Here is a 24,148-nt window from a genome sequence, read left to right as displayed (position 1 = left end):
GTCATACAAAGTCCAGTAAAAATAAAAAAAAAGCTAAATCAATATTTGGTGAGGCCACCTTTGCCTTAAAAGCCCCAATTCTCCTAGGGACACCAGGACACAGTTTTTCTTGGTTGTTGGCAGATAGGATGTTCCAAACTTCTTGGAGAATTCACGACAGTTCTTTTATCTATTTAGGCTGTCTCGATTTCTTCTGTCTCTTTATGAACTCTCAGACTGACATAATGTTCAGTGGGGGGATTTATGGGAACATGACATCTGTTGCAGGGCTCCCTGTTCTTCTATTCTAATCATTTCTATTTGCAAAAGTAATGTTTGAGAGTCTAAAATTTATTTTTCCTATTGACACACTAAAGCTGAAGATATAATTCTTATTATGTGTCTAAAACGTTTGCACAGTACTATCTATACATTATGGTTATTTTGTCTTTATTTAAAATATGGTATTTCAGAAAAAGAACTATATATTGCAAATGCAAAATATTAGAATCTTAAAGGCACACTGACCACGACATCTAAATAAACCATATTTTCATAATCCAGTAGAAATATCGAGCAGTGATCATGAACTAATATGCATTTACTTACACAAAGGAATGAACTCCAACAAAGGTTTGTGACTTTACCATGTACCTTAAAATAAATCCTAATTAACCGATACTTCACAAGACAAGCATCCCAGAATCCTTCAGGGTCCTTACATCTTGTAAACTTCAAATTCAGTTTATACATAGCACATAAAAAAATCGGATTGACCATTTGTGGTCAGTAATCAGGTGACTGTATGAAAGCTGCATTGTGGCAAATGGACACATACCTAGAGCTCATGTAAAACTGTATACAGACTGTCAGGTAGTAGTCCATACCTGTCACTAATCAAAACTCTATCTTTCCATTCAACCCATCCTGTTATTATAGGAGAGGTGGCTTATATTCTGTCCAAACCAAGCTCTGCTTCCCATAGATGCTGAGTTTAGCAAGTTTGCATCTCTAAAGCCACTGCAGCCTGCCGGGGCGGCAGAGGCTCCAGAGATATAGCTGGGAGTAGGTGGAGGCGGCCTGGTGTTTTACAGGCCGAGCCCCTTCACTGACATGACCAGATGGAAACACATGGCCAGGAACCCTGTGCCCAACAGGTCACCCAGTGCAGTCAGGTATGGGATGGAGAAGTTATCAGGGTCCAGTCCTTTCCTCCACACCAAACGCACAATCAAGTCAGCCGTATAAATAAGGATCCCGACCTGTGAGGGAAAACTCATGATTAAACTTTATTTACATGCCAAAATATTTGGGCTCTCAATATTTGGGTTGTTAGGTCCTCGTGGTGGCATAGTGACTCGCCACAATTTGGGTGGCAGAGGACAAATCTCAGTTGCCTCCGAGTCTGAGACTGCCAATCCGTGAATCTTATGACACGGCTTGTTGAGCGTGTTACCGCGGAGACATAGCGCATGTGGAGGCTTCAGGCTATTCTCCACGGCATCCAAGCATAACTCACCATGTGCCCCACTGAGAGCGAGAACCACATTATAGCGTCCACAAGGAGGTTACCCCATGTGACTCTACCCACCCTAGCAACCGGACCAATTGGGTTGCTTAGGAGACCTGACTGCAGTCACTCAGCATGCCCTGGGATTCAAACTCGTGAACTCCAGTCCAGGGGTGGCAGTCAGTGTCTTTACTCACTAAGCAACCCAATTTTGCATTAAAATTCCCAGAGTTCTTTTAGAATTTTAGAAAAACAATTTTTCATATCAGCGTTTTCATGCTTATGACTGACATGCTCATGGTTTTAATTTGTTCAAATATTTTCCAACAAATATCAGCAGCTAATAACATCGGTGCATTCCTAGTTTTAAGCTATGAAGTGGTTTTTACAATTTTGCAAACAGCATAGAATAATTTAGCATTCAAGTAAAGCTTTAACTTATTTTAGTCTTATTAATACTGAAAATCTGTTATTTAGAGATGTCACATTGTAGGACTGAAAAACATGGACGTAGTTTCACACATACGTACTAATTTAAGTAATAGTAGGAGGTGAAACGAATCGTGTTATTAACTTCTAAGCTTCAATTATTTTTTTCCTTCCTTCTGGTTAGCAATTTTTTCAAGAATCCCCAAAACATTTTTCCTTGGAAAATGGAGCTACTATGTGAAACAATCAGTGTGAACGTATATTACATTGCTTGTTTCACATTTTCCCATGTAAACCGCTCCGACTCTTGGTTTAAACTTGGTGTTGGGTTATGATCAAAGTTAATTCTTTTTCAAAAACCATAGGACTCACCTGAAGTAGAGCAGCGCCCAGGTAGCAGCAGGTAAAAGCTGGCGTGATGGCAGTGTGACCACCTTGTAGCATATTTATGGCAAAGAGAAACAACAGGTGACCCGGTACCACCAGGAGGAACAGCACCCGAGCTGACTTGGAGTTCACTCCTGGAGAAAAACAACAAAGGTGAAAGGGCCTCATTTAATTATATGACTGAGAATGATCAAAATTAGGAACTTTATCTCAAGGACCCATAGGAGTGAGAGAATCCATGTTTGGCACACAAATAGTTTAGAAGTGACCTCACCAGAGGAGAAGAACGTGACACAGGGATTGGGCCAGTGCTGTCTCATCTTATAGGGCAGCACTCCAGGGACACTCCAGAAATGAAGGTAGGTGGAGATCCGACTCGCCTGGATGGCCACCAAATTTCCCCCCACACCTGAAAATAAAGAGGAAAGAATGTGAGAGCTTTCCAATCATTACACCATTACAATTCTCATATTCACTCATTTCAGAAAGAAATGGAACGTATTAACTATTCATGTCAATGGCATGCGTCTAGGTAGGAGAATATGCACACTGACATAAATATGTATATTTTTCAGCACATTTCGCCACATCAAAGTATTATGTGTGCAATTAATAGCTTTTCCACACTTATAATGTGAAAATGCCAAATGACGGTTTTGTATGACAGCAGGAGGGCATTCCTTAACTTGAATATCGAACCAGTTAATGAGATATCAAATTAGTCTTCCTGAATCACTGCCACCTTGTGTTCCTCATTAAAAGCAGTTTGTCTGGGACTAAGCTGGAAAAATAGTCTGCGTTGTGCCAGATCCAGACAAATAGCCATAGAAGATGTCAGAAAAGTTTACTGCAGAGAAGTTACTGCACTCTTTGGTGATTCTCACAAAACCTGTCAAAAAATTTCCTGATCCTATTTTACTCAAAATTAAAGTAACAAATAAGAAATTTGATTTTGGATCTATTAAAGGACGTTATTTAAATGACAGTTATGCACCCCCAATTTTCATTATTGCAACATAGAAACAGACGGTCATTATGATATTTTCAGAACGCGACAAAATTCTACATTATTTAAAATTTAAAGTATTTATACATCATAATAGTACTCGCTTAGTACTGCTTTACATTTTCACTAATTTCAATGAAAATTTTTTTTTTTCAACAATGTTTATTTACTGTAATACAGTAAAAAAAAGACTTATGGTGATGAGAATTAAAGGTGGTTTAATCCATGTCCTCTGAAGTGATCTAATCGGTTTTGGGTGAGAACAGAGTAAAATATAACTAATTTTTCACTGTACAACTTGCCATTGCAGTCTCTTGGCACAATCATGATTTCAAGCTCGATTACACTTCCCAGTGCTTGACGCATGTGCAGAGCGCTAGACGGCGCTAGGAAGAGTAATCAAGTTTTATCTTTATCAGCAAGGAGACTGCTGATGTCAAGATTTATAGTGAAAAAGGGGTTCTATTTTTGTCTCACCCAAAACCAATTGGATCCTTTCAAAAGACATGGATTAAACCACTCGAGTTATACGATTACTTTTATGCTGCCTTTATGTGATTTTTGGAGCTTCAAAGTTTTGGCCACCATTCACGTGCATTGTATGGACCTACAGAGCCGAAATATTCTTCTAAAAATCTTTGTTTGTGTTCTGCAGAACAAAGATAATCGTACACATCTGGGATGGCATGCAGGTGAGTAAATGATGAGAGAATTTCATTTTTGGATGAACTATTGCTTTAAGTGTCCTGAAAATAATGACACAATGCAAAAATATCTTAATGTAGGCTTACATATCCTAAATGTAGGCTTCATTTTAATTTAATTTAATATTCTTTGCATTGATTTGGGGTTAAATATGACATTTAACTGACAGGTTTAATGAGAATCACCCATTTATTAGCTGGATCAGACAGTTTATACAAACTTTTACGCACTCTATTCCCATTGGGAAGCATGCAATTTCTGGCAACATATTCTTGCGTCAGATTGAGTAATTGTTTTAGAGGGACAGAACATTGGTAGTGCACATGTGCAGCTGGATAGGAAGATAGAGAAAATTAAAAACAGATTGAAAAAGTTCACAAATCACCACAAGTTAATATTTTACGTAAAACCAAACAAACTCTGCCATTGACAACCTCAGTTTGGGTTTTTAAATCTATTACTTAAATTCCCATCAAAATTCTTGAATTCTTTCATGTACAATAGAAAGTTGCAAACAAAGAACCAGTAACCTGATTTATTGGGAAAAAGGTTTTATTTTGGCAGCAGAGTCAAATTGCCGTCCTAAGTCAACAAGCTGTGCAGTAACTCAAGCTGAGTATGAGAGATGTGATCTATTTTAATGTGATTAGAAGTTGGAGAGAGAAATACTTAAGCAAATTTCTAAACTTGTTTTTCAGGCAAACTGTTATATTGTACCACTGTTGGGGAGCGACTAACTAAAACTAGCGACACTATTAACGTTCTTTCAGTAGTGTGATAGTAGTTCAGCTGTTTCAGAATAACATACTGTAGCTTTTCTAGTAAAAAGCTACTTTTTCCAACAAATAGCGGTGTAGTGGGGCAAAGCGCTACAAAAATTTGCATAATTTACTCACAGTCATGCCATCCCAGATATGTATGATTTTTAGAAGAATATCTCAGCTCTTTAGGTCCTCAGAATGCAAGTGAATGGTGACCAAAACTGAAGATCCAAAAAGCATAGGCATCTTAAAAGTAATCCATAAGACTCCAGTGGTTAAATCCATGTCTTCGGAAGCAATATGATAGGTGTGGGTGATAAACAGATTGATATTTAAGTCCTTTTTTACTATAAATTCTCCTCCATGGTGATTTGCATTATTCTATATAAAAACAAAAGAAGAAGAATGTGAAAGTGGAGATTAACAGTAAAAAAGGACTTGAGTATTGATCTGTTTCTCACTCACACTTGTCATATCGCTTCAGAAGACATGGATTTAACCACTGGAGTATTACGGATTACTGTTTTGCTGCCTTTATGTCCTTTTTGGAGCTTTACAATTTTGGTACCCATCCACTTGCATTGTGAGGACCTACAGAGCTGAGATATTTTTCTAAAAATCTTAATTTGTGTTCTGCAGAAGAGAGAAAGTCACAAACATCTGGGATGGCATGATGGAAGAGTAAACCATCAGATAATTTTTATTTTGGGTGAACTATCCCTTTAAATAGCTTCAGTGTATTTTGCAACATTTTTACATGTAGCTTGTAGTTTGTATTTTCAAATGGGTAACTTAACTGTAGTTTAATTACTCTAAATTATAAGTAGCTTTAACATTGCAAAGAATGCTTTGTACATTTGGCATAAACTATTTAAGTCAAATATGAATATTGAAGAAACGAGAAGTGTTTTATCCTTAATGATTACTCACCATTTATGACAGGTGTGAAGACAGCCATTCCCTCAAAGTTCGGATCACTCACAGTCTTATCAAGAATAAGACCTCCAAAACTTAAATGGGGAAAGATTCATTAAAATAAAATTCACAGTCATATAAAATTATTATCAATCATTATTATATAACATAATTAAACTCACATCTTGAATGAGTAATGTCTAAAAAAGTATCTTTATAAACAGTGTACAAACAGAATTTTGGGGGGATTTTCTGAATTAAAACTGAATAAAACTCAAATCTAGCCAACAGTGTTCCCACATCTTTAGACAAATTAATTTCCATGACTTTTCAGTCATGAATGATTAATGGACAAGTAATTGTATAGATATTGCTCTCTTATTTGAAACATTTACAGCAGATTATAACTAGAAAAATGATATTGCTATATTTTTATAGTGATATTAATAATAAACAATATCCACACACACACACACACATATACTGTATATATTATTTATAACTATGACTTTCACAGATACGTTCAAATTCCCTGATATTTCCAGGTTTTCCATAACCATGAAAACATAAATATTTTTATTTTCAGTAAATCTTATTACAGGCACAATATAAATTTTAAATTTAAATCTGATTATACTTATTTTGATGTTTTATTCTGATGTCTTTGTACCTGCTGATGGACATGGCCACTAATACAGGCTGCCAGCCAGACTTGAGCACCTCTTTAATCTGAGGACTGCGTCTGGCGATGACCACCCAGAAAGGAATGAGTAGAAGGAATAAGCCACACACCAGAGGGGACAAGTACCATACATCTGAACATACACAAACATTTGACATTATATTGATGCCACCTGTAAAACTTAAAAGGGTTATTTCACCCCAAAATGAAAATGATATCATAATTTACTCACCCTCATGTTGTTCCAAACCCCAAAGGATTACATTTTCCATAACATAAAAGATGTTAGGTTGAATGTTAATCTCAGTCAAGATTCACTTTCATTGTATCTTTGTTCCATACAATGAAACTAAACAATAAAACATTACATTTTGAATTAAATCTCCTTTTGTGTTCCATCGTAGAAAGTCATACAGGTTTTGAACAACATGAGGGTGAGTAATGATGACACAAATCTAATATTGATGAGACAATATATATTATCCCATTAAATCATACAGAAGTAAATTAAGAAAATCTAGGGTTTTAAGGTTTCTAAATAAGCACTTTGTGATGGAGAGCCTGCGAGTCGGTCTCATCACAGGGTTTTACCGTGTTCAAAGGACTTATTTATTGTTTTACTTGCCAATTTTCAATATTTATTGGGGTTTTATTGTGCAAAAGTTTCATCAGTCCTATTTATTAGTTTTGTTTTTAACTCTCATTTGAACTCATTCTTATGTATTTATTCAAAGATTTGTATTAAAGAATGGGGAGGGTTAATTACATTTTAAATAATGATTTGTTCCAATTAGCAAAGGCGGGAAAATTGAGTATTTAAACCAGCCGCCACTAGGGGAGAGAGAGAAAGATGGATGACAAGTGTTTGAGCACATGGACAAGGTTATGCCAGCACTGTTTGAGTGCAAATATACTCCAGCCTAAGTTGTTTAGAGAGGGGAGTAGGTACTGCTCTTAGTCCCATAAATGGGTCTAGATTTTAGACTGTTTTTTCTTTATGTAAACTTAGTCTTATGTTCACTTTTAAACACTTTTGCACCTCTGATGGATTAAACATATTTTTGGAACTTTGTACATGTAACAACTTCCTCTTTGGAATTTGTGTTTTTAAACAAAAGAGCAAGAGGACATTCCCTAGGGGAGGAGATTCCCAGTACTGTATCTTTCTTTAAATTCACTCAGTGTCTAATCACAGAAACCAAAATGTTTTTAGTACATTTCTACTGCCCTCTTCTGGGACCTTGATGTAACAACAGTACCATATTCTCGCAACAGTTAAAAATATAGTCTCCAACAGTATTTTTCATTGTGTATGCATGTGTTAAATAAGGGGACATGTCTAATGCTTCCTGTTAAGCAGTATTTGACATTTTAAACAGCGAATTCTTTAGAGACACAAATTACAAAAATGGTGACTAAAGCGGTCATTCTGCCTAACATCTCTGTGTGTGTTCCACAGGAAGTCATACAGGTTTGGAACAACATGAGGGTGAGTAAATGAACACAGAATTTACATTTTTGGGTGAACTACTTCTTTAAGGTTGTTAATAAATATCAACCTGCTTTGTAACATAAGCAACAATATGTATTTCCATGCATAAAACATGGAATTATTAGGAAATGTCAAGAAGACTAAATTACTGTATGCTCACACACCTCTGTACTGGAACAGAGTGCTGCTTACTCCAGCCAGTAAAGACAGAGTGATGAGATCTCCCAGACTGGCGGCTATCGGTGTAGCCACATTATCAGGGTTGATGCCCACCTTCCTGGAGCCAATGATCACACCAATCATAACCAGACCTGCAGACAGAGAATAAAGACCAGTAGAACTGATTACTGGATTTCAGGGGACATGTTAGGTATATGAAAGACACAAAGGCTAAAAGATTATGATGCATTATCCTTTTTTGCATTCAAAGGTTTTAAAACAATTCATTAAAAATATAAGCACAATGAAAACAAAAGGTTGCAATTTCCGTTGTCAATAACCAAGTTCCAAAATTATTCTGTGAGAGTGCCTATACAGTACAACATATGCATTTCTGTATACTATATTTCATACAGTATTCTCAATGCATTACAATTCCATAATGTGACATATTTCAGAATTAAACTAAATATTATAGAGCGAAACTTGATTTTAGCATTTGTAAAAGTGAATTGTCATTTTAGTTATTATATGTTATTTTACCCCATCCATGAGGTTTTTAGCAAAAAAAAGGTAGTTTTAAAGAAAAAGAACATTTTATAGAAAGTTACATTTTGACTAACTGAGTCTGAAATTTGATCATTTGAATTCTGGACATGCACAATTTTACCAAATTCAGTTGTGTATTTGTAGTTCTGAAATTATTATTATTTTGGACAACAAATCTGTGTAGTGCAAGATGAGTCATCAATATTTTGGTCTGTACTAGTGTTGTCTCGGTACCAAAATTTCAGTAGTCGGTACCAATACCAGTGAAATTTCACGCTACCCGATACCATTTTCGGAACCAAAGCAAAAACAGGTTACTAAACAACACTCTACAAGTCTACAAAACATTAGCAGCAGAACTAAGAACAAAAATATGCCATTGAGCAACACTTTAATTTAAATATATTATTTTTTAATAATAACAAAACTGAACAATATATGCTTAAAGTATTTTTGAACACTTATATAAGATTTGCTTCAACATTTGCAACTTTTATTTTAAGTTTTTAAAAGTACTAAAATAAAGCCTAAATAAACAAGCATACAATAGAATTAATAAAAAACTATTTCCAAACTAATGTGCAAAGTGCTCTCGTATTAATAAAGCTGCATATTGCCAATTTTCTTCATGATAAGAAATGCACAGTGACATATATATATATATTATGATTAAATAAGTTCTAGTCTAGCTGCATTTAGCTTGAGGGAGGAGCGACCGAGGCAGAGTCTCTCTCAGCCGGGTGCAGTTTCATTCTCTCCCCCTTAGATCGGGACATTCACGCAACTCATAGAAGAGGCACCGACCACACAGAGAAATGCCAGTTTCTGAGTTTATAGTTATTAACATGAGCTGCTTCTGTATTATTTGAACTTTAATAAAGCAGTTTTACTGCATTTAAGATGTTACGCCGGGATGTTTCCTTTAAAGAGCTCCGCCTCCGCTCATTATAATACTTTGGGATCTACATAAAAAAAATTAAAAAAAATACTCCTTTCGTCAGAAAATTGTGAAAGCAGCATTTACAAATAGGCTTTTGCTGATCTATGATGTTTCCCTTTTCATCAGCCTCAAATGCAAATAATTTCCAAACCTGGCTTTTTCCACTTTTCTTTTCAACATGATTCAGTTGAGACTCCGCAGCAGCAGCAGCTTTGCTTGCCGCAATCTTTTGCTTGTTGTGAGTGTTCGAAAGTTCCCGACTCTGCATGGGTACTGGGTAGACCCGGCATTTTTGACAACACTAGTCTGTACAAAATGCGTACAGTATATCTGTGTATATAAGAGTGTTCTGTCCATGTACAAGAGAACATTTGCATAGAGTTGGCCTTAAAGCTAACAAACATGATCTGAAAAAACAAAACAATAATTTTGATTTCATGGGGTGTTTAAGAAAGGAAAATAGAGTCAATTTCATGTTGACTTTAAATTATAAAGAGAGCGGTGTACCTAAAGACAGTGCTGCCACAAATGCAGTAGTAACGCTGCTAGCACACAGCACAGCCGCTTGGTCCAGTTCAACACTGCCTCTGGACACAGCACCAAGAGCCACGGCCGCAAGAGCTGCCAGGAAGCCCACTACAGTAGCCTGAACCTGAGGAGGAGAGCACAGGGACTCAGCCAAATATTCACAGTGTGCAGAGAACCAACTCGGCAATCACAGCAGCTCATCAGAGCAGATCATTTTCCTTTATAATTAAGGGAGTTTAAAAATAAATTTTTATAATGAGTACTCATTGGTATTCTAGACACTATTCAAGGTTTTTAAGGTTTCCTTCAACACGAAGTCTTCTACAGTAATTGCACATATTCCTTTAATGATTTTTATTCATGTTTGTAACCTATATATTTTCACTTTGACAGCTACTACTTAAAGCCTGTTTCCTGTGGATTACACAAAAATATCAATAGTGATTCCCAGTCCATTGGGCCCTTTGTGTTTGAGACTCACCCACCTGAATAAGAGCAAGATTACAGGTCACCATCATCCACTGCTGTTTGGTGTCATCCATCTGTCCGATGTTAGCCTGCAAAAGAGCCATCAAAAGCAGTGAAGTAGGTTACAGCCTGAAGCATCTTAATTTAATCATTGAGGCACATTTGATAATACCTATGCCTTTAAATGCCACGGTTACAGATTGATTTAGGTAATAAGTGTGTCATGCTTAAGAATGTCTGAAAGTCATTGTCATTAGATAAACTATCGAATTAATTGGCATCTTCAAACAAATGATGCTAGAGCTTTTCTCAGAACTAACTTCACTTTTCTGAGCCATTTTTGCAATTAACCAATAGGTGTCTGTAATTTTTAATAGACACACTCACTGAGCACTTTATTAGGAACGCTAATGGTCCTAATTAAGTACCCGACGTAGTTTTGTGCCATTGTTGCCCATCCGCCTCAAGGTTCGACATGTTCTGCATTCTAAGATGCTATTCTGCTCACTACAATTGTACAGAGTGGTTATCTGAGTTACTGCAGCCTTTCACTCACCCCGAACCATTATGGCAATTCTCTGCTGACCTTTCTCATCAACAAGGTGTTTCCGTCTGCAGAACTGCAGCTCAATTTATGTTTTTGGCACCATTCAGAGTAAACTTTGGAGATTCTTTCTGTATTCATTTTGACTGGTATACGTAGCTATTGTTTTAGCATGTCAAATCAAACAAACTTCTTTATGTGAAATTGATAGCATGAAAAGTGTGCTTGAGATACCTTTCTTTAAAATAAATGCCACTTTCTTTGATATTTTGTTAAATAATGCAATGACATGCATATAGTACATTTAAAGTGTGACAAATGTACCACTTTTTTGCTTTTTTTAGTTTTTACGTACAGCAGTAGATAGTCGAGACGCTAGAGTCATCTCCAGGTTTCCCTTGAGACCGACCAGAGCAGGTACCAGGATGAAGATCTCCGTGATCACTTTAAATACGTCCCAGTGCTGAAACGCATAAAAAGCAATATTAAGACAAATGGTTTTAAACTGTTATCTTGTCTTGGTTCTTCATGGTATTGAGTTTGACCTGGTACTGTGAAAAAAGTGTATATAGAATAAATATCAAAAGAGACACATGTAATTCAACAATTTCCAAAAAATCCATCAAAAATGTTTTAATGATATTGTAAATCTATAATAGAGCATGTACTGATAAATCTCAAGATGGCACCGCAGATGGCTGCTTCGGTGTGGAGCTCTCTTGAGATTTTGTTACTTTAATGTTTTTTGTCACCTCCCCAATCAGTTTCACCAGGGATGAACTGCTGAATATTCAGCAGAGCATTTCTGATAATATTTTGCCAGTGTTTGATTATTCTGATTCTTAGTTGGAGGCACAGCGGTGCTCTACAAGCAATCCAAAAAATGCACGCTTAGGAAGCGAGCCTGTGCACTTGTGCATCTTCGTCTACATGGCTTTAGGACTCGCTGAGTATTCATCTGGCGAATGTCCGCTCCCTCGCCAACAAAACGGACAAACTGCTTCCGCTCACTCAAACAAATAAAGACATTTCTAACTCCGCTGCTCTGTGTTTCATGGAAACTTGGCTGAAAGACGCCATCCTGGACAGCGCATTACATCTGCCGGGCTTCCAGCTATTCAGAGCGGATCGCACCACGCAGTTATTGGGGGAAACAAGAGGTGGTGGAACATGCTTTTACATCAACGAATGTTGGTGTAAAGATGTAACAGCGTTGAAGAAGATGTGCTGTCCTAATTTAGAAGCGCTATTCATCAACTGTAAACCTTTCTACCCATCGCGGGAGTTTTCCTCGTTCATTCTGGTGAGTGTTTATATCCTGCCACGAGTGTGAACGCAGCGTTGCAACAGCTGGCTGATCACATCACAGACACGGAGCAACAACACCTGGACTCTCTTATCATTATTCTGGGAGATTTTAACAAAGCTAACCTTACCCATGAACTGCCAAAATACAAACAACACATCACATGCCCCACCAGAGAAAGAATTAGATTGCACCACAGCTAAACCACTGTAAAGAATGCATATTGCTCTGTACCACGTGCAGCTTTAAGACCCTCTGATCATTGTCTGGATCATCTTCTACTGACCTGCAAGCAGAAACTAAAATCAGCTAAGCCTGTAGTATGGTCTGTAAAGAGTTGGACCAATGAAGCAGAACTGGAACTACAAGCCTGCTTTGACTGCACTGATTGGAGTATTTTTGAGGCTGCAGTCACACACGTGTGATACTGTGACATCACACAGATACTGTGACATCATATATCAGTTTCTGTGAGGATATGTGCATTCCTACTGGGACATTTTTATCATTCAATAATGATAAACCATGGTTTACAGGAAAACTCAGACAGCTTTGTCATGCTAAAGAGGATGCATACAGAAGTGGGGATAAAACATTGTAAAACCAGGCCAGGAACACACAGTAGCTAAAAGAAGCTACTCTGAAAAGCTGAAAAAACAGTTTTCAGCCAACGATCCTTCATCTGTGTGGAAAGGCCTAAAAATCATTAGCTAAGTACAAGATACCTCCCCCTCGCTCTGTAGAGAGTCAACTAATGGCTAATGACCTGAATGTTCTGCAGGTTTGAAAAGCCCAGTCTCACACCCCTCCCCCGCTCTGTTCTTCACTTCACACACAAACACCTCCTGCAAACCCCCTCCTGCTACTCTATATGCACTTATGATCTGTGAGGAGGATGTGTGCCGGATCTTTCGGAAACAAAAGACTAGGAAAGCTTCAGGCCCAAATGGTGTTTCACCTCCCTGTACACAAATGACTGCACTGCAAAAGACCCCACTGTCAAGCTCCTGAAGTTTGCAGACAACACCACGATCATCGGCCTCATCTGCGATGGTGACGAGTCTGCATACAGATGGAAGCTTGATCAGCTGGCTTTCTGGTGTGGTCACAACAACCTTGAGCTGAACAGGCTCAAAACAGTGGAGATAATCATGGACTTCAGGAGAAAATTTCTTTGATTAATAGTTGACTTTTTTTCACTTCATAAAACTTCACTAATGTTTTCCCCAATTCCTGTGGCTAAAATTGGCATATCTAAATTTCCAGGAGGTACATGCTTGACTAAACTGCACATCCTAGAATCTGATTGTGTGGAGCAGTGCATGCTTATTCGTTACACATGACAAATGCGTGTGTACAAGACTGAACAGCAAAAAGACACATTTTTTTACTTTAGCAAATTAAACTTCAGCATTCAATTTCTTTATCTGTATGTATAGTGTCTAACAATGGACTGATGCTGTACACATTTTATCTTGTGAATAAAGCTTTATATGAATTGAAACTACCCAATCCTATTATATAAAAAATCCACTGGAAAATAGCATTAGATTTTTCCCAACTTGTAATTACAGCATGTATATCTACTGATTTTATGGCATGTAAACCTATACATGTATGATTTATACCTGTAAAAATGTGTCTAATTAACTCTATCTGAAACTGAACATTTTAACTTACATATTTAAATAATTAAAATAAATGATGGCTGACTGATTTGTTGCAAGTTAATTAAGACAAAGTATAAAGTAAATATATGTATTATTATATTTTAATGTACCATGATTAATTGCAATTAATTACAGTTAAATTAAATCAAATTAAGTTTGAACATTTTATTCAAGGCCTAAATAGCAATTATAATATAATTTAATGCTCCACTTACTATTTTCTAAGAATAGCAGGCAGTATGCCCTTTGCAGTATGCAGTATGATAGTACTCAAGGCCGGGTTAAGCCTCTCCAGGGCCCTGAGCTAGCTCATGAATATTAATTAGGTCACTTGATCTATAGCTCTACACGGGTTAACCAACGTCATAATAAGCTAATTAATATTAATATAGTGCTCTGTTTACATTGTAATCTTACAGTTCAGTCTGTTACAATTCACTGACATCCTCAGCTGATTTTGATTAGTCTCATCTCCGAAAACAGTTTGGAGCCAATTCAGACCAGTAATGCATATACATACATATTTTTATGTGAACCAACTTCCAAAAATAATTTTTTCCTGATGTTAAAATAATGTCTCTTAATGCAGAGACAATTATAGCCTACAGTAAGTAAGCCATTTGTAGGTTGATTTCCCCAAAGAATGTAAAAGCTGGCTCTGTAGCACTTTAAAAATATTGTTCCCTTAGATTTAGTGGCATGTCAACTTCTAGCTAAACCAATTGCGTGACTTTGCATAATGGCAAACTATGAGGGTGGAGCTTCTCAGTGAAAATGAATGGCCTCTTAATGCTGTGCCACATTTAGTATGTGTCAGTATACAATTTGAGTGCTCCCCTGCTTACAAATCCACTTATGAAGCTAAAAATAACCTTAATGTTTAAATGAACGGATAAGAGACTGGTGCCAGCCAACCTGCCAGCCAAAGGTCAGTATTTTTAACTCATGCACAGTCCAAGTTGTTTTAAGGGGCTGATGTCTCATCACAGCCCAGTCCTGGGAGCAAGCCCACTTCTCTTGCTCTCTCTCAGCTTTCTAAAACAAGAGCTTCATATCTTGCTAGGACTATCTCATCCGCCTCCACGGAAATTCAATTAATAGACACAAAAACACAGTCCATGCCAACCACATCTACTGTATCTGGAGGTCAGGAACACAAGGGACCGTTACTGGAAGCTGACATTTGATTGTGCAGAGTACTGTTGTTATACCATGAAATGATTGAATGTTGTAGATACAAACTATTCTATATGTTTACTTGGGGATATTTGGTTTCACAAGGCAGTGAGGTTAGATTCACTTTGTGTTTTGTTCAGCAAGATGCAAAGGAAGTTTGACAATCAGGACATTTTAGAGATTTTTGCAAGTACAGTGTGGTATTATGACATGTTTTTAAGAACGCAGTCTACAACTTCTGAAAGCACTCGAAAAATTTTTTTTATAAAACATACTGTACAATGGAAGTGAATGGAGCCAGCCATAAACGTTAACACACTGTTTCAAAAGTAAAGCCACAAGACACAAAAAGTATACATGTTAACATGATTTTAGGGTGATAAAGTTTTTCAACTGGACCAATCCACTTCCATTATCAGTGCCTTACTGAAAAATTACTTTATTTTTGTGGTAATCAACATTATGCCACAAATGCTGTCGATTGAGTTTAACTTGTATTGAACCTGAAAAATTCAAAATAATTCCACTTCGTGTCAACAGCCTTGTAAATGGATAGTGCAGATGTTCTGTTTTTAAATATTTGCTGTGATTTTAAGTAGTAAATACATTATATTGGCCTCCCTGCACTCTAGATATTGATATTGGCACTGACCATTAATAAAACTCAATTGTAAATACCATGGAATGCAAATATTGTACCCACTGGGCATCATGGTATACACTCACTGAGCACTTTATTAGGTACAACTGAACACCTACTTGTTCATGCAATTATCTAATCAGCCAATTGTGTGGCAGCATTACAATGCACAAAATTACACAGATATGGCTTGGGAGCTTCATTTAATGTTCACATTAACCATCAGAATGGGGTAAAAATGGGATCTCAGTGATTTCAACCGTCGCTTGACTGTTGGTGCCAGACGGGCTGGTTTGAGTATTTCTGTAACTGCTGATCTCCTAGGATTTTCACACACAACAGTCTCTAGAGTTTACACAGAATGGTGCCGGATACAAAAAAACATCCAGTGAGCGGCAGTTCTGTGAATGGAAAAGCTTTGTTGATGAGAGAGGTCAACGGATAATGGCCAGACTGGTTCGAGCTGACAGATCTGTTAGGGGCAGCTAACCCGACCACTTTGTACAATTGTAATGAGCAGAATAGCATCTCAGAATGCACAACATGTCAAACCTTGAGGCGGAAGGGCTACACTAGCAGAAGACCAGGTCGGCCTCTTTATTAGGACAGTAGTGTTCTTAATTAAGTGCTCAGTGAGCGTATATCAAAGTATCATGTTATTATCATCATTATCACTATTATCAAGTGCCATGGTTCTTTCACAGTACTTTTAAAATGTTATCCATACTGTGCTTTCAATAGTTTGAAAACACTAGAGACCTTCAAACTTCCAATTTCAACAACATACAACAAAATTCACCAAAGCTTATCTAAATTGGTCATACTTGAATAATATCCATGACAATACCAGCCACCACCATCCCCAGCCCTCCCAGCAGATATGGCAACAAGACATGTGCAGCAATGATGTACGAGCTCTCAGGCAGGAAGCCATGAGCTGAGCGGGTGAGCTTGCAGTTGAATCCTCTGAGCTTCTTCCCCTGATAACAGAGCTCCAGCTCTAACTGAGTGACCACCATCTCTGTTACCTGGGGGCTGTAACTGAAGGGTTTGTTGAGTTCTACTGGGTTTCTGGAAGGTTTAACACCCTTCTAGATGTCAGAATGTTTCTTTCAAAATGTTTAAATTCAAAGGACACATCAGGACAAAGAGGCATATGATGAATATGAAGTAATTAGGTCTGGAAGAAGATGCTGACTCTGAAAAACAGGACAAGGCAATTTAGGATAACTTTTCTTCATATTGTTCCACAAGTAGGCCAAAAAATCTGAGGCACCCAGGAAGCTGTTATAAATATTCTGCAAGGATATGTAGCGGTCATTAGTTCTGCTATCAATGCATCGAACAGGTGCCTTCACATTCAAAAGTAAAAAAAAAACATTTTTGCTACATCAAAACCAAGTTCAAGTTGTTCTCAACAATCTCCGCTATGCATCTCGTAATCATTTTCTTGAGTGGATTCTCTGAGAGACATAGTCTTCATCGGTTTTCACTTCCAAAACCTTGAGACCATCATATGTCTGAGAAGACGAAGCATCTAGAAGTTTGACACGGTCATCCCTGGAGAACTCTTGAAGCATTTCCCAAAATTGCCTTTCTTTCTATCTCTTTCATATGGCAGGAACATCAATACAAGTGAGCACTATGATGTCCAAACCGTGTTAGTGTCGCATTCCCAGTTGGAGTCGTGACTCACAAAATCCTGTCATCTCAATGTATAGTCTTCCACTGTCTTTAGTCACTCTGTCACCAGGCCTGGTCAAACAGGTCCAGAATGTGTCAGAAACACATGTTTAAGCTTTTTTTTTTACTCCTTCCAAGGTAGCAAGCCCTCTAATTGTCACTGGTACCATTATCCGTTCTAACGTTTCCTTTCTCCTCCATCCTCTAAGTGCCGTTCGAGACGTCTTCTGTCTGTCCCTATTCTAGCTCATTCTCGTTCTGTCCAGCTTGCTCTCTGTCTCTCTCTCAGCTTATGTCCCCTCTGACGTACTAAAACCTGTCTTATCAGCTGTGAATGGGGCTGAGTGCTCAACAGACTAAGGAGAAGAAACAGAGATAGTCTGAGAAAACAAGTGTGTGTGTGTGTGTGTGTGTGTGTGTGTGTGTGTGTGTGTGTGTGTGTGTGTGTGTGTGTGTGTGTGTGTTTGAGAAACATAGACAGACTCAGAACCCATGGGGTTGTAAAAGCATTGTTCAATTACTCAGTTGCCACGTAGAGGACACATCAAGAGCGAGGGGGCATGATTCAGCTAAAGAAAACAGCTTCATTGTGAGCACAGCATGGTGACGCAGCACATTCAGCCCCAAATCACTACTACACACTGATGTGATGAGGGGGCCAGACACGTTCCTGCACTAAAAAAAGCTAAACAGAACGCGAGTGTCTCGAGATCCGTTTTTAAAAGCTGAAGTTCCTAAGAATTTTTTTTTTTTTTAAGTGCAGCTCTCTTGCATAAGACACTCAAAAAAGCAGTCAAACACGTCCAACTAGCTCATGTTTACATAGAAATACAATTAAAAAACAGCATTAATTTTCGGATGTTTTTATGATATTTACACTTTTTATTAATCTTCATCTGTTTTTCAATATCAGATTTACCGATAAATGCTGCCATCTGGTGGGTATTTAAGTGCCCTTAGATGCCATTACTCTACAGTTCATTCAAAAGGAAACAGCTGTGTTCAAAGGAAAACGAAATTAATGTAAACTTAATATTATTTTGTCAACGTATGTAGTCAGAGATTTTAATAAAAGTCCATAATATGGGGATATAAAGTACATGGCATTCACACATTATCAGTATTTTTTAAATTGTCAAACAGTTACTTCTACAGTCAATATGTGTGTGCATTATACAGTGATTTTAAACAAATGTAAATAACACTAGTAGTTTCCTCCACTGCTTTACAGCAGCTGTGCTATGCACAAAAGAAAATAGTGGAAAATAGTCCACATAGTCATACGGACAACTTTTATTGAGGTATTAAGGTGGTTTTCCATCATTTTTGGAGTTTGACAGCCCCAGTACCTATTTACTATCGTTGAATGTAAAATATCAGCCTTGACATTCTCCTAAACATCTCAATTTGTGTTCCACAGAAGAAAGTCATATACACTCACCTAAAGGATTATTAGGAACACCATACTAATACTGTGTTTGACCCCCTTTCGCCTTCAGAACTGCCTTAATTCTACGTGGCATTGATTCAACAAGGTGCTGAAAGCATTCTTTAGAAATGTTGGCCCATATTGATAGGATAGCATCTTGCAGTTGATGGAGATTTGTGGGATGCACATCCAGGGCACGAAGCTCCCGTTCCACCACATCCCAAAGATGCTCTATTGGGTTGAGATCTGGTGACTGTGGGGGCCATTTTAGTACAGTGAACTCATTGTCATGTTCAAGAAACCAATTTGAAATGATTTGAGCTTTGTGACATGGTGGATTATCCTGCTGGAAGTAGCCATCAGAGGATGGGTACATGGTGGCCATAAAGGGATGGACATAGTCAGAAACAATGCTCAGATAGGCCGTGGCATTTAAACAATGCCCAATTGGCACTAAGGGGCCTAAAGTGTGCCAAGAAAACATCCCCCACACCATTACACCACCACCACCAGCCTGCACAGTGGTAACAAGGCATGATGGATCCATGTTCTCATTCTGTTTACGCCAAATTCTGACTCTACCATCTGAATGTCTCAACAGAAATCGAGACTCATCAGACCAGGCAACATTTTTCCAGTCTTCAACTGTCCAATTTTGGTGAGCTCTTGCAAATTGTAGCCTCTTTTTCCTATTTGTAGTGGAGATGAGTGGTACCCGGTGGGGTCTTCTGCTGTTGTAGCCCATCCGCCTCAAGGTTGTGCGTGTTGTGGCTTCACAAATGCTTTGCTGCATACCTCGGTTGTAACGAGTGGCTATTTCAGGCAAAGTTGCTCTTCTATCAGCTTGAATCAGTCGGCCCATTCTCCTCTGACCTCTAGCATCAACAAGGCATTTTCAGCCCACAGGACTGCCAGCATACTGGATGTTTTTCCCTTTTCACACCATTCTTTGTAAACCCAAGAAATGGTTGTGCGTGAAAATCCCAGTAACTGAGCAGATTGTGAAATACTCAGACCGGCCCGTCTGGCACCAACAACCATGCCACACTCAAAATTGCTTAAATCACCTTTCTTTCCCATTCTGACATTCAGTTTGGAGTTCAGGAGATTGTCTTGACTAGGACCACACCCCTAAATGCATTGAAGCAACTGCCATGTGATTGGTTGATTAGATAATTGCATTAATGAGAAATTGAACAGGTGTTCCTAAAAATCCTTTAGGTGAGTGTAGGTCTTACATATGAGGCTAACAAAATAATGGCAGAATTTTTATTTTTGGGTGAACCATTCCTTTAATGTATCACGATTAGACTCTAGTCCAGTCACTCTATTTCCAAGCACATTTTAAATGATCACATTAATTTTACCCTCTGCTTCCCATAACTGTGGCTCATAAATATCACTTTATGACTCGCTGGATATAAAAAGAGCACATTAGCAGAAATAGCATCAACCATGTATGTGTAACAGTTGGAAAATAATACCAGGCACAAAACATCATAGACAGTGCCAGAAAGCTCTCAGAGTGCAAGAGTTGTCTTACCTGTACACTATCCAGCACCATGCCTGCCATTACCATCCCCATCCCCGCCAGCAGATAGGGGAACACCACCTGCAGGCAGATAGATATGGCAGACTCATCTTCTATCTTAGCCTGGGCTGTTTTGGCCTTCTCCTCCACAGGCTTCTTGGGTGGTGTAATAGGAGTGGGTAAAAGAAGGTCATTTTGCCCATCTAGACTGCTTGTCCGATCCAGACCACTTTTCCCTTTCCCCTTCTTGGACTTCTTGCGGCCACCTCCCTTTCTCTGCCGAACTTCGTCTCCTGCCATGGTGAAGCCCCAATTCCTGTCCTTCAGAGCAATGGCAAGTCAATCAAAGATAGGTCATTAAAAATGGATGCAGATAAAACCAACAATAACAGAGGTGTAATTTAGTACAAAACATACAGTAAGGTCAATCACTAATAAAAATGCTATTATTTTTGAATTTGTATAATGTATACGTAAGGTTTGCATCACTTGGATCCCTGCTTACTATGATGTTCATGTTTTTGGTCCACATGCATTGATGTCATGTTGCCATAGCAATCTCAAATCCCAAATTCACACAGATTTATTGATGAGTGCCTCAAAACGCATAACAAATGTTTCTCTTAACAAATAAAAACGTATCTGAAACGTTTGTGCAACGAAGCCAAGTGTTATTGATATGAAGGATAGATGCTGATACAAGATGGGTTTATGTATGGATGATGGCTATTGCTCCACATCACCAATAGTAAATCACGTAAAAGTAAACAACAGCCTACCGTCTCAGTTTAGACGTTCGTTTGTAGTTTTATTCATCGTATTACACAAGATCTCGCTATCGATGTTTCAGCACGTTCAATCAATTCGCGAAATGTTTGACTTCCTAGATTGAAAGCGAAATCACCAATCCTACTACGGTGAAGGCCTAGCTCATGAATATTAAATAGTCACGTGACTGAAAGCGGCAAAAAGGCTTGGAAGCAACATCGGCGTGGTTATATTAATATTCATAAGCTAGGATTCGTGACTTCAAACTTAACTTATTGTTACATTTTTAATGCAGAGGACGAACCTATTATAGCAGGTATCGAATGATGTTAAGGGGTTGGCATATATGTTTATACATTTGTCTGAAGTACTTGTGTCAGCGACATTTCCACAACGCAATGTCTTTTGCCGTCAGCACTCCATGCAAACCAAAAGTATTTTTGTAATTTTATAAATTAGCCGATTTTGTTAGTTCAAAGTTTATTTACACATAAAATATACTTATAATGTTATATATATATATATATATATATATATATATATATATATATATATATATACATACATACATACATACATACATACATACATATATATATATATATATATATATATATATATATATATATACATACATACACACTAAAATAACTTATAATACCAGTTATATTATACATTATAACTTGTAATACAAAGATATGAGAGGTTAAACATGTTGCTAACTTTAAGTATATAATGCTGCAGCTGCTCTGTCTTGTGTTTGTCCTCATTGCAGGTGTCCATACATCTAACTTACAAAGGTCATGAAATGTTGCACTCCAGGCGGACAATTTATAATTTCACGGGAATCTGATAGTACATAAACTAATCCCAAATCCAGCTATATGGTGTAAGTATAACAGGTGTAGCCATGCAGATCTAACATATTCATAGGTCTTACCTATCGCAATGTTGCAAACCGAAAGAAAGTCCACAGAGAACTGCATAAATCTAAGAAGACATCAAGAGGAACGACGTGAGCTCAGATTGGAGGTGTCACAGATGGGGTGGGGGAATGGGGGTCTTAAATTTCATCCTGTTGGCAGTTTATAACACCCCCCTCCTGTCTGACCTCATCTGCTACTGAGAAGATGGTGTTGACAGGGAAACCCACAGCTCTGTTCCCTTGAAAGAACGTTCAGCTAAACAGTTTCCATACACATATCAGTCACTTTATTGCCACCAAATTTGAAAAGACAGTGTGTGCAGGCACAGGTTGTGAAATGCTTTTAGAGCTCATTTGGTAGTGCAATTATGTAAATAGAGCACAGCAAGCATACTGTATGACGTTGGGCAACTGGGTCACTTTATACTCAATTTACGTTCGATTTGGTGTTTTGATGCATTTCCTACTGAAAGTCCTGCCTACACTTAACAGAAAGTGTAGGCAGGACATGTGGAACAACTAGTCCCATTTAAACAAATGGCCAATAGTCTTTAGTTTACACACACACACACACAAACATATCCCCTTCCACCATGCTGCTCTTGTCAGAGCTGCTCATCAGGGAAACTTGAGAAGCGATCTCAATACAGCTTTTCCAAAGACTTGAGAAAAGAATGATGAACTAACAGACAACATGAATCCATAACCAGCCCACAAACGCAAACACCACATCGCTGTCCAATGCAGATGAACTAGAAATTAGTAAAAGTTAATATATCCATGTTTTGAAACACAATACACTAAGCATAAAGAATAAAGAACAATTATTCAAGCTGTAGGCTACATCCCAATAAACCTCCAGCTGCACAAAAATATAAATAAACTCCAACTTTCCTTGCATCCAGCTCCTGTGTTGGTGCGTCCCATTCAGAAGCAATCATCCCTATGCTTATCTATCTATCATCTTGACATTTGACTGACTATGAATTCCCTAACAGTAGTGTTGGGGAGTAACTAGTTACATGTAATGGCGTTACGTAATTTAATTACAAATTAAATGTAACTGTAATCTGTTGCAGTTACTGAGAATTTTTTTTAATTATGTTGCAGTTACATCTGAATATTTTCTGTAAAAATCTAGGATATGCTGAATAATTGTTAAAGGCTATTGTTGCTTAGCCTGTTTTTGATGTGCACGATGTCTCCTGCCATTTAAAGGCTGTTTAGTAAAGCGATGCTATTCTGATGCTTTTGATGGGTTCTCTTATTTGAATTTGCAGCTCACTACGTCTGCCAATTACATCAATCCACATGGCCACTGAAAGCTTTAGGCTACAACCTGTCTGAGAGTTGCCACAATGGCGAGTGATAAAAATGCGTTAAAAGTGCATTAAATCCAGTAATCAGAAAAGGACGCAAATATAACAGTTCAGGGCAAAATATGTTTGGCAACTATTAAAATACAATCCAAATCGAAGATTTCAATGTCGAACCATAGGAAGCATCTGCAGGTTTGGAACTTAGCCTACAGTTAACCAAGCAGTCATTAAATAAATTTGGAAATGCGTTGCCTACTCCCGCCTGCCACACCATGCTACTAATGTGTAGGCCTAATCAAGACATATTTTAGCTCTGTATTGATTGGTGCATGTCCAGTCGTTGTTAATCTCTATTCATAACAAATTAGCTAGTCTGCTAGCTAGCTAAAGACGTCTTTACCAGCCACATCTATTTATGAACCCTTTGACAGAAAATATTTAGCTAACGTTTTTCCTTCTTAAATAAGGTTGGTAACGATGTCAGATCTAATATTCCAGTTATTTCAGTATTGTAGCATAACCTACATTAATGACTCACGAGGTCATTGAGTTGTGAAATTCAGGGCACCAATGATATTAAATCTGTATTTAACCTCAGAACGAACTAAAAGTAAAAAGAGGTGCTAAAGTCTGAATTTGTGGTGGCT

At 37.8% G+C, this 24,148-nt stretch overlaps 1 protein-coding gene across 3 annotated transcripts; it reads right to left on the bottom strand.

Moving 5' to 3' along the window:
• Nucleotides 1-1,066: 1,066 nt before the first annotated feature.
• On the bottom strand, nucleotides 1,067-22,330 carry LOC127618487 (solute carrier family 41 member 1-like). Of its 3 annotated transcripts, none has more exons than XM_052090962.1 (11): nucleotides 22,198-22,330; nucleotides 20,502-20,810; nucleotides 11,410-11,517; nucleotides 10,528-10,599; nucleotides 10,022-10,166; nucleotides 8,031-8,177; nucleotides 6,363-6,507; nucleotides 5,708-5,787; nucleotides 2,580-2,714; nucleotides 2,291-2,439; nucleotides 1,067-1,241 (listed from the first exon to the last, which is right to left on the bottom strand). In XM_052090962.1, exons 2-11 carry the CDS (start codon nucleotides 20,787-20,789, stop codon nucleotides 1,068-1,070), a joined length of 1,443 nt encoding a protein of 480 aa, XP_051946922.1. In that variant the 5' UTR covers nucleotides 20,790-20,810; nucleotides 22,198-22,330; the 3' UTR covers nucleotide 1,067. The 3 variants fall into 3 exon arrangements, with proteins under 3 accessions (XP_051946922.1, XP_051946921.1, XP_051946923.1); XM_052090961.1 differs by lacking the exon at nucleotides 22,198-22,330 and adding an exon at nucleotides 21,269-21,409; XM_052090963.1 differs by lacking the exons at nucleotides 20,502-20,810; nucleotides 22,198-22,330 and adding an exon at nucleotides 16,671-17,803.
• Nucleotides 22,331-24,148: the final 1,818 nt, after the last annotated feature.

The sequence above is a fragment of the Xyrauchen texanus genome, chromosome 25 (assembly GCF_025860055.1).
Source record: "Xyrauchen texanus isolate HMW12.3.18 chromosome 25, RBS_HiC_50CHRs, whole genome shotgun sequence".
NCBI lineage: Eukaryota > Metazoa > Chordata > Actinopteri > Cypriniformes > Catostomidae > Xyrauchen > Xyrauchen texanus.
The sequence above is the reverse complement of the archived record's forward strand: the minus strand, read 5'-3'. Positions and strand labels throughout refer to the sequence as shown.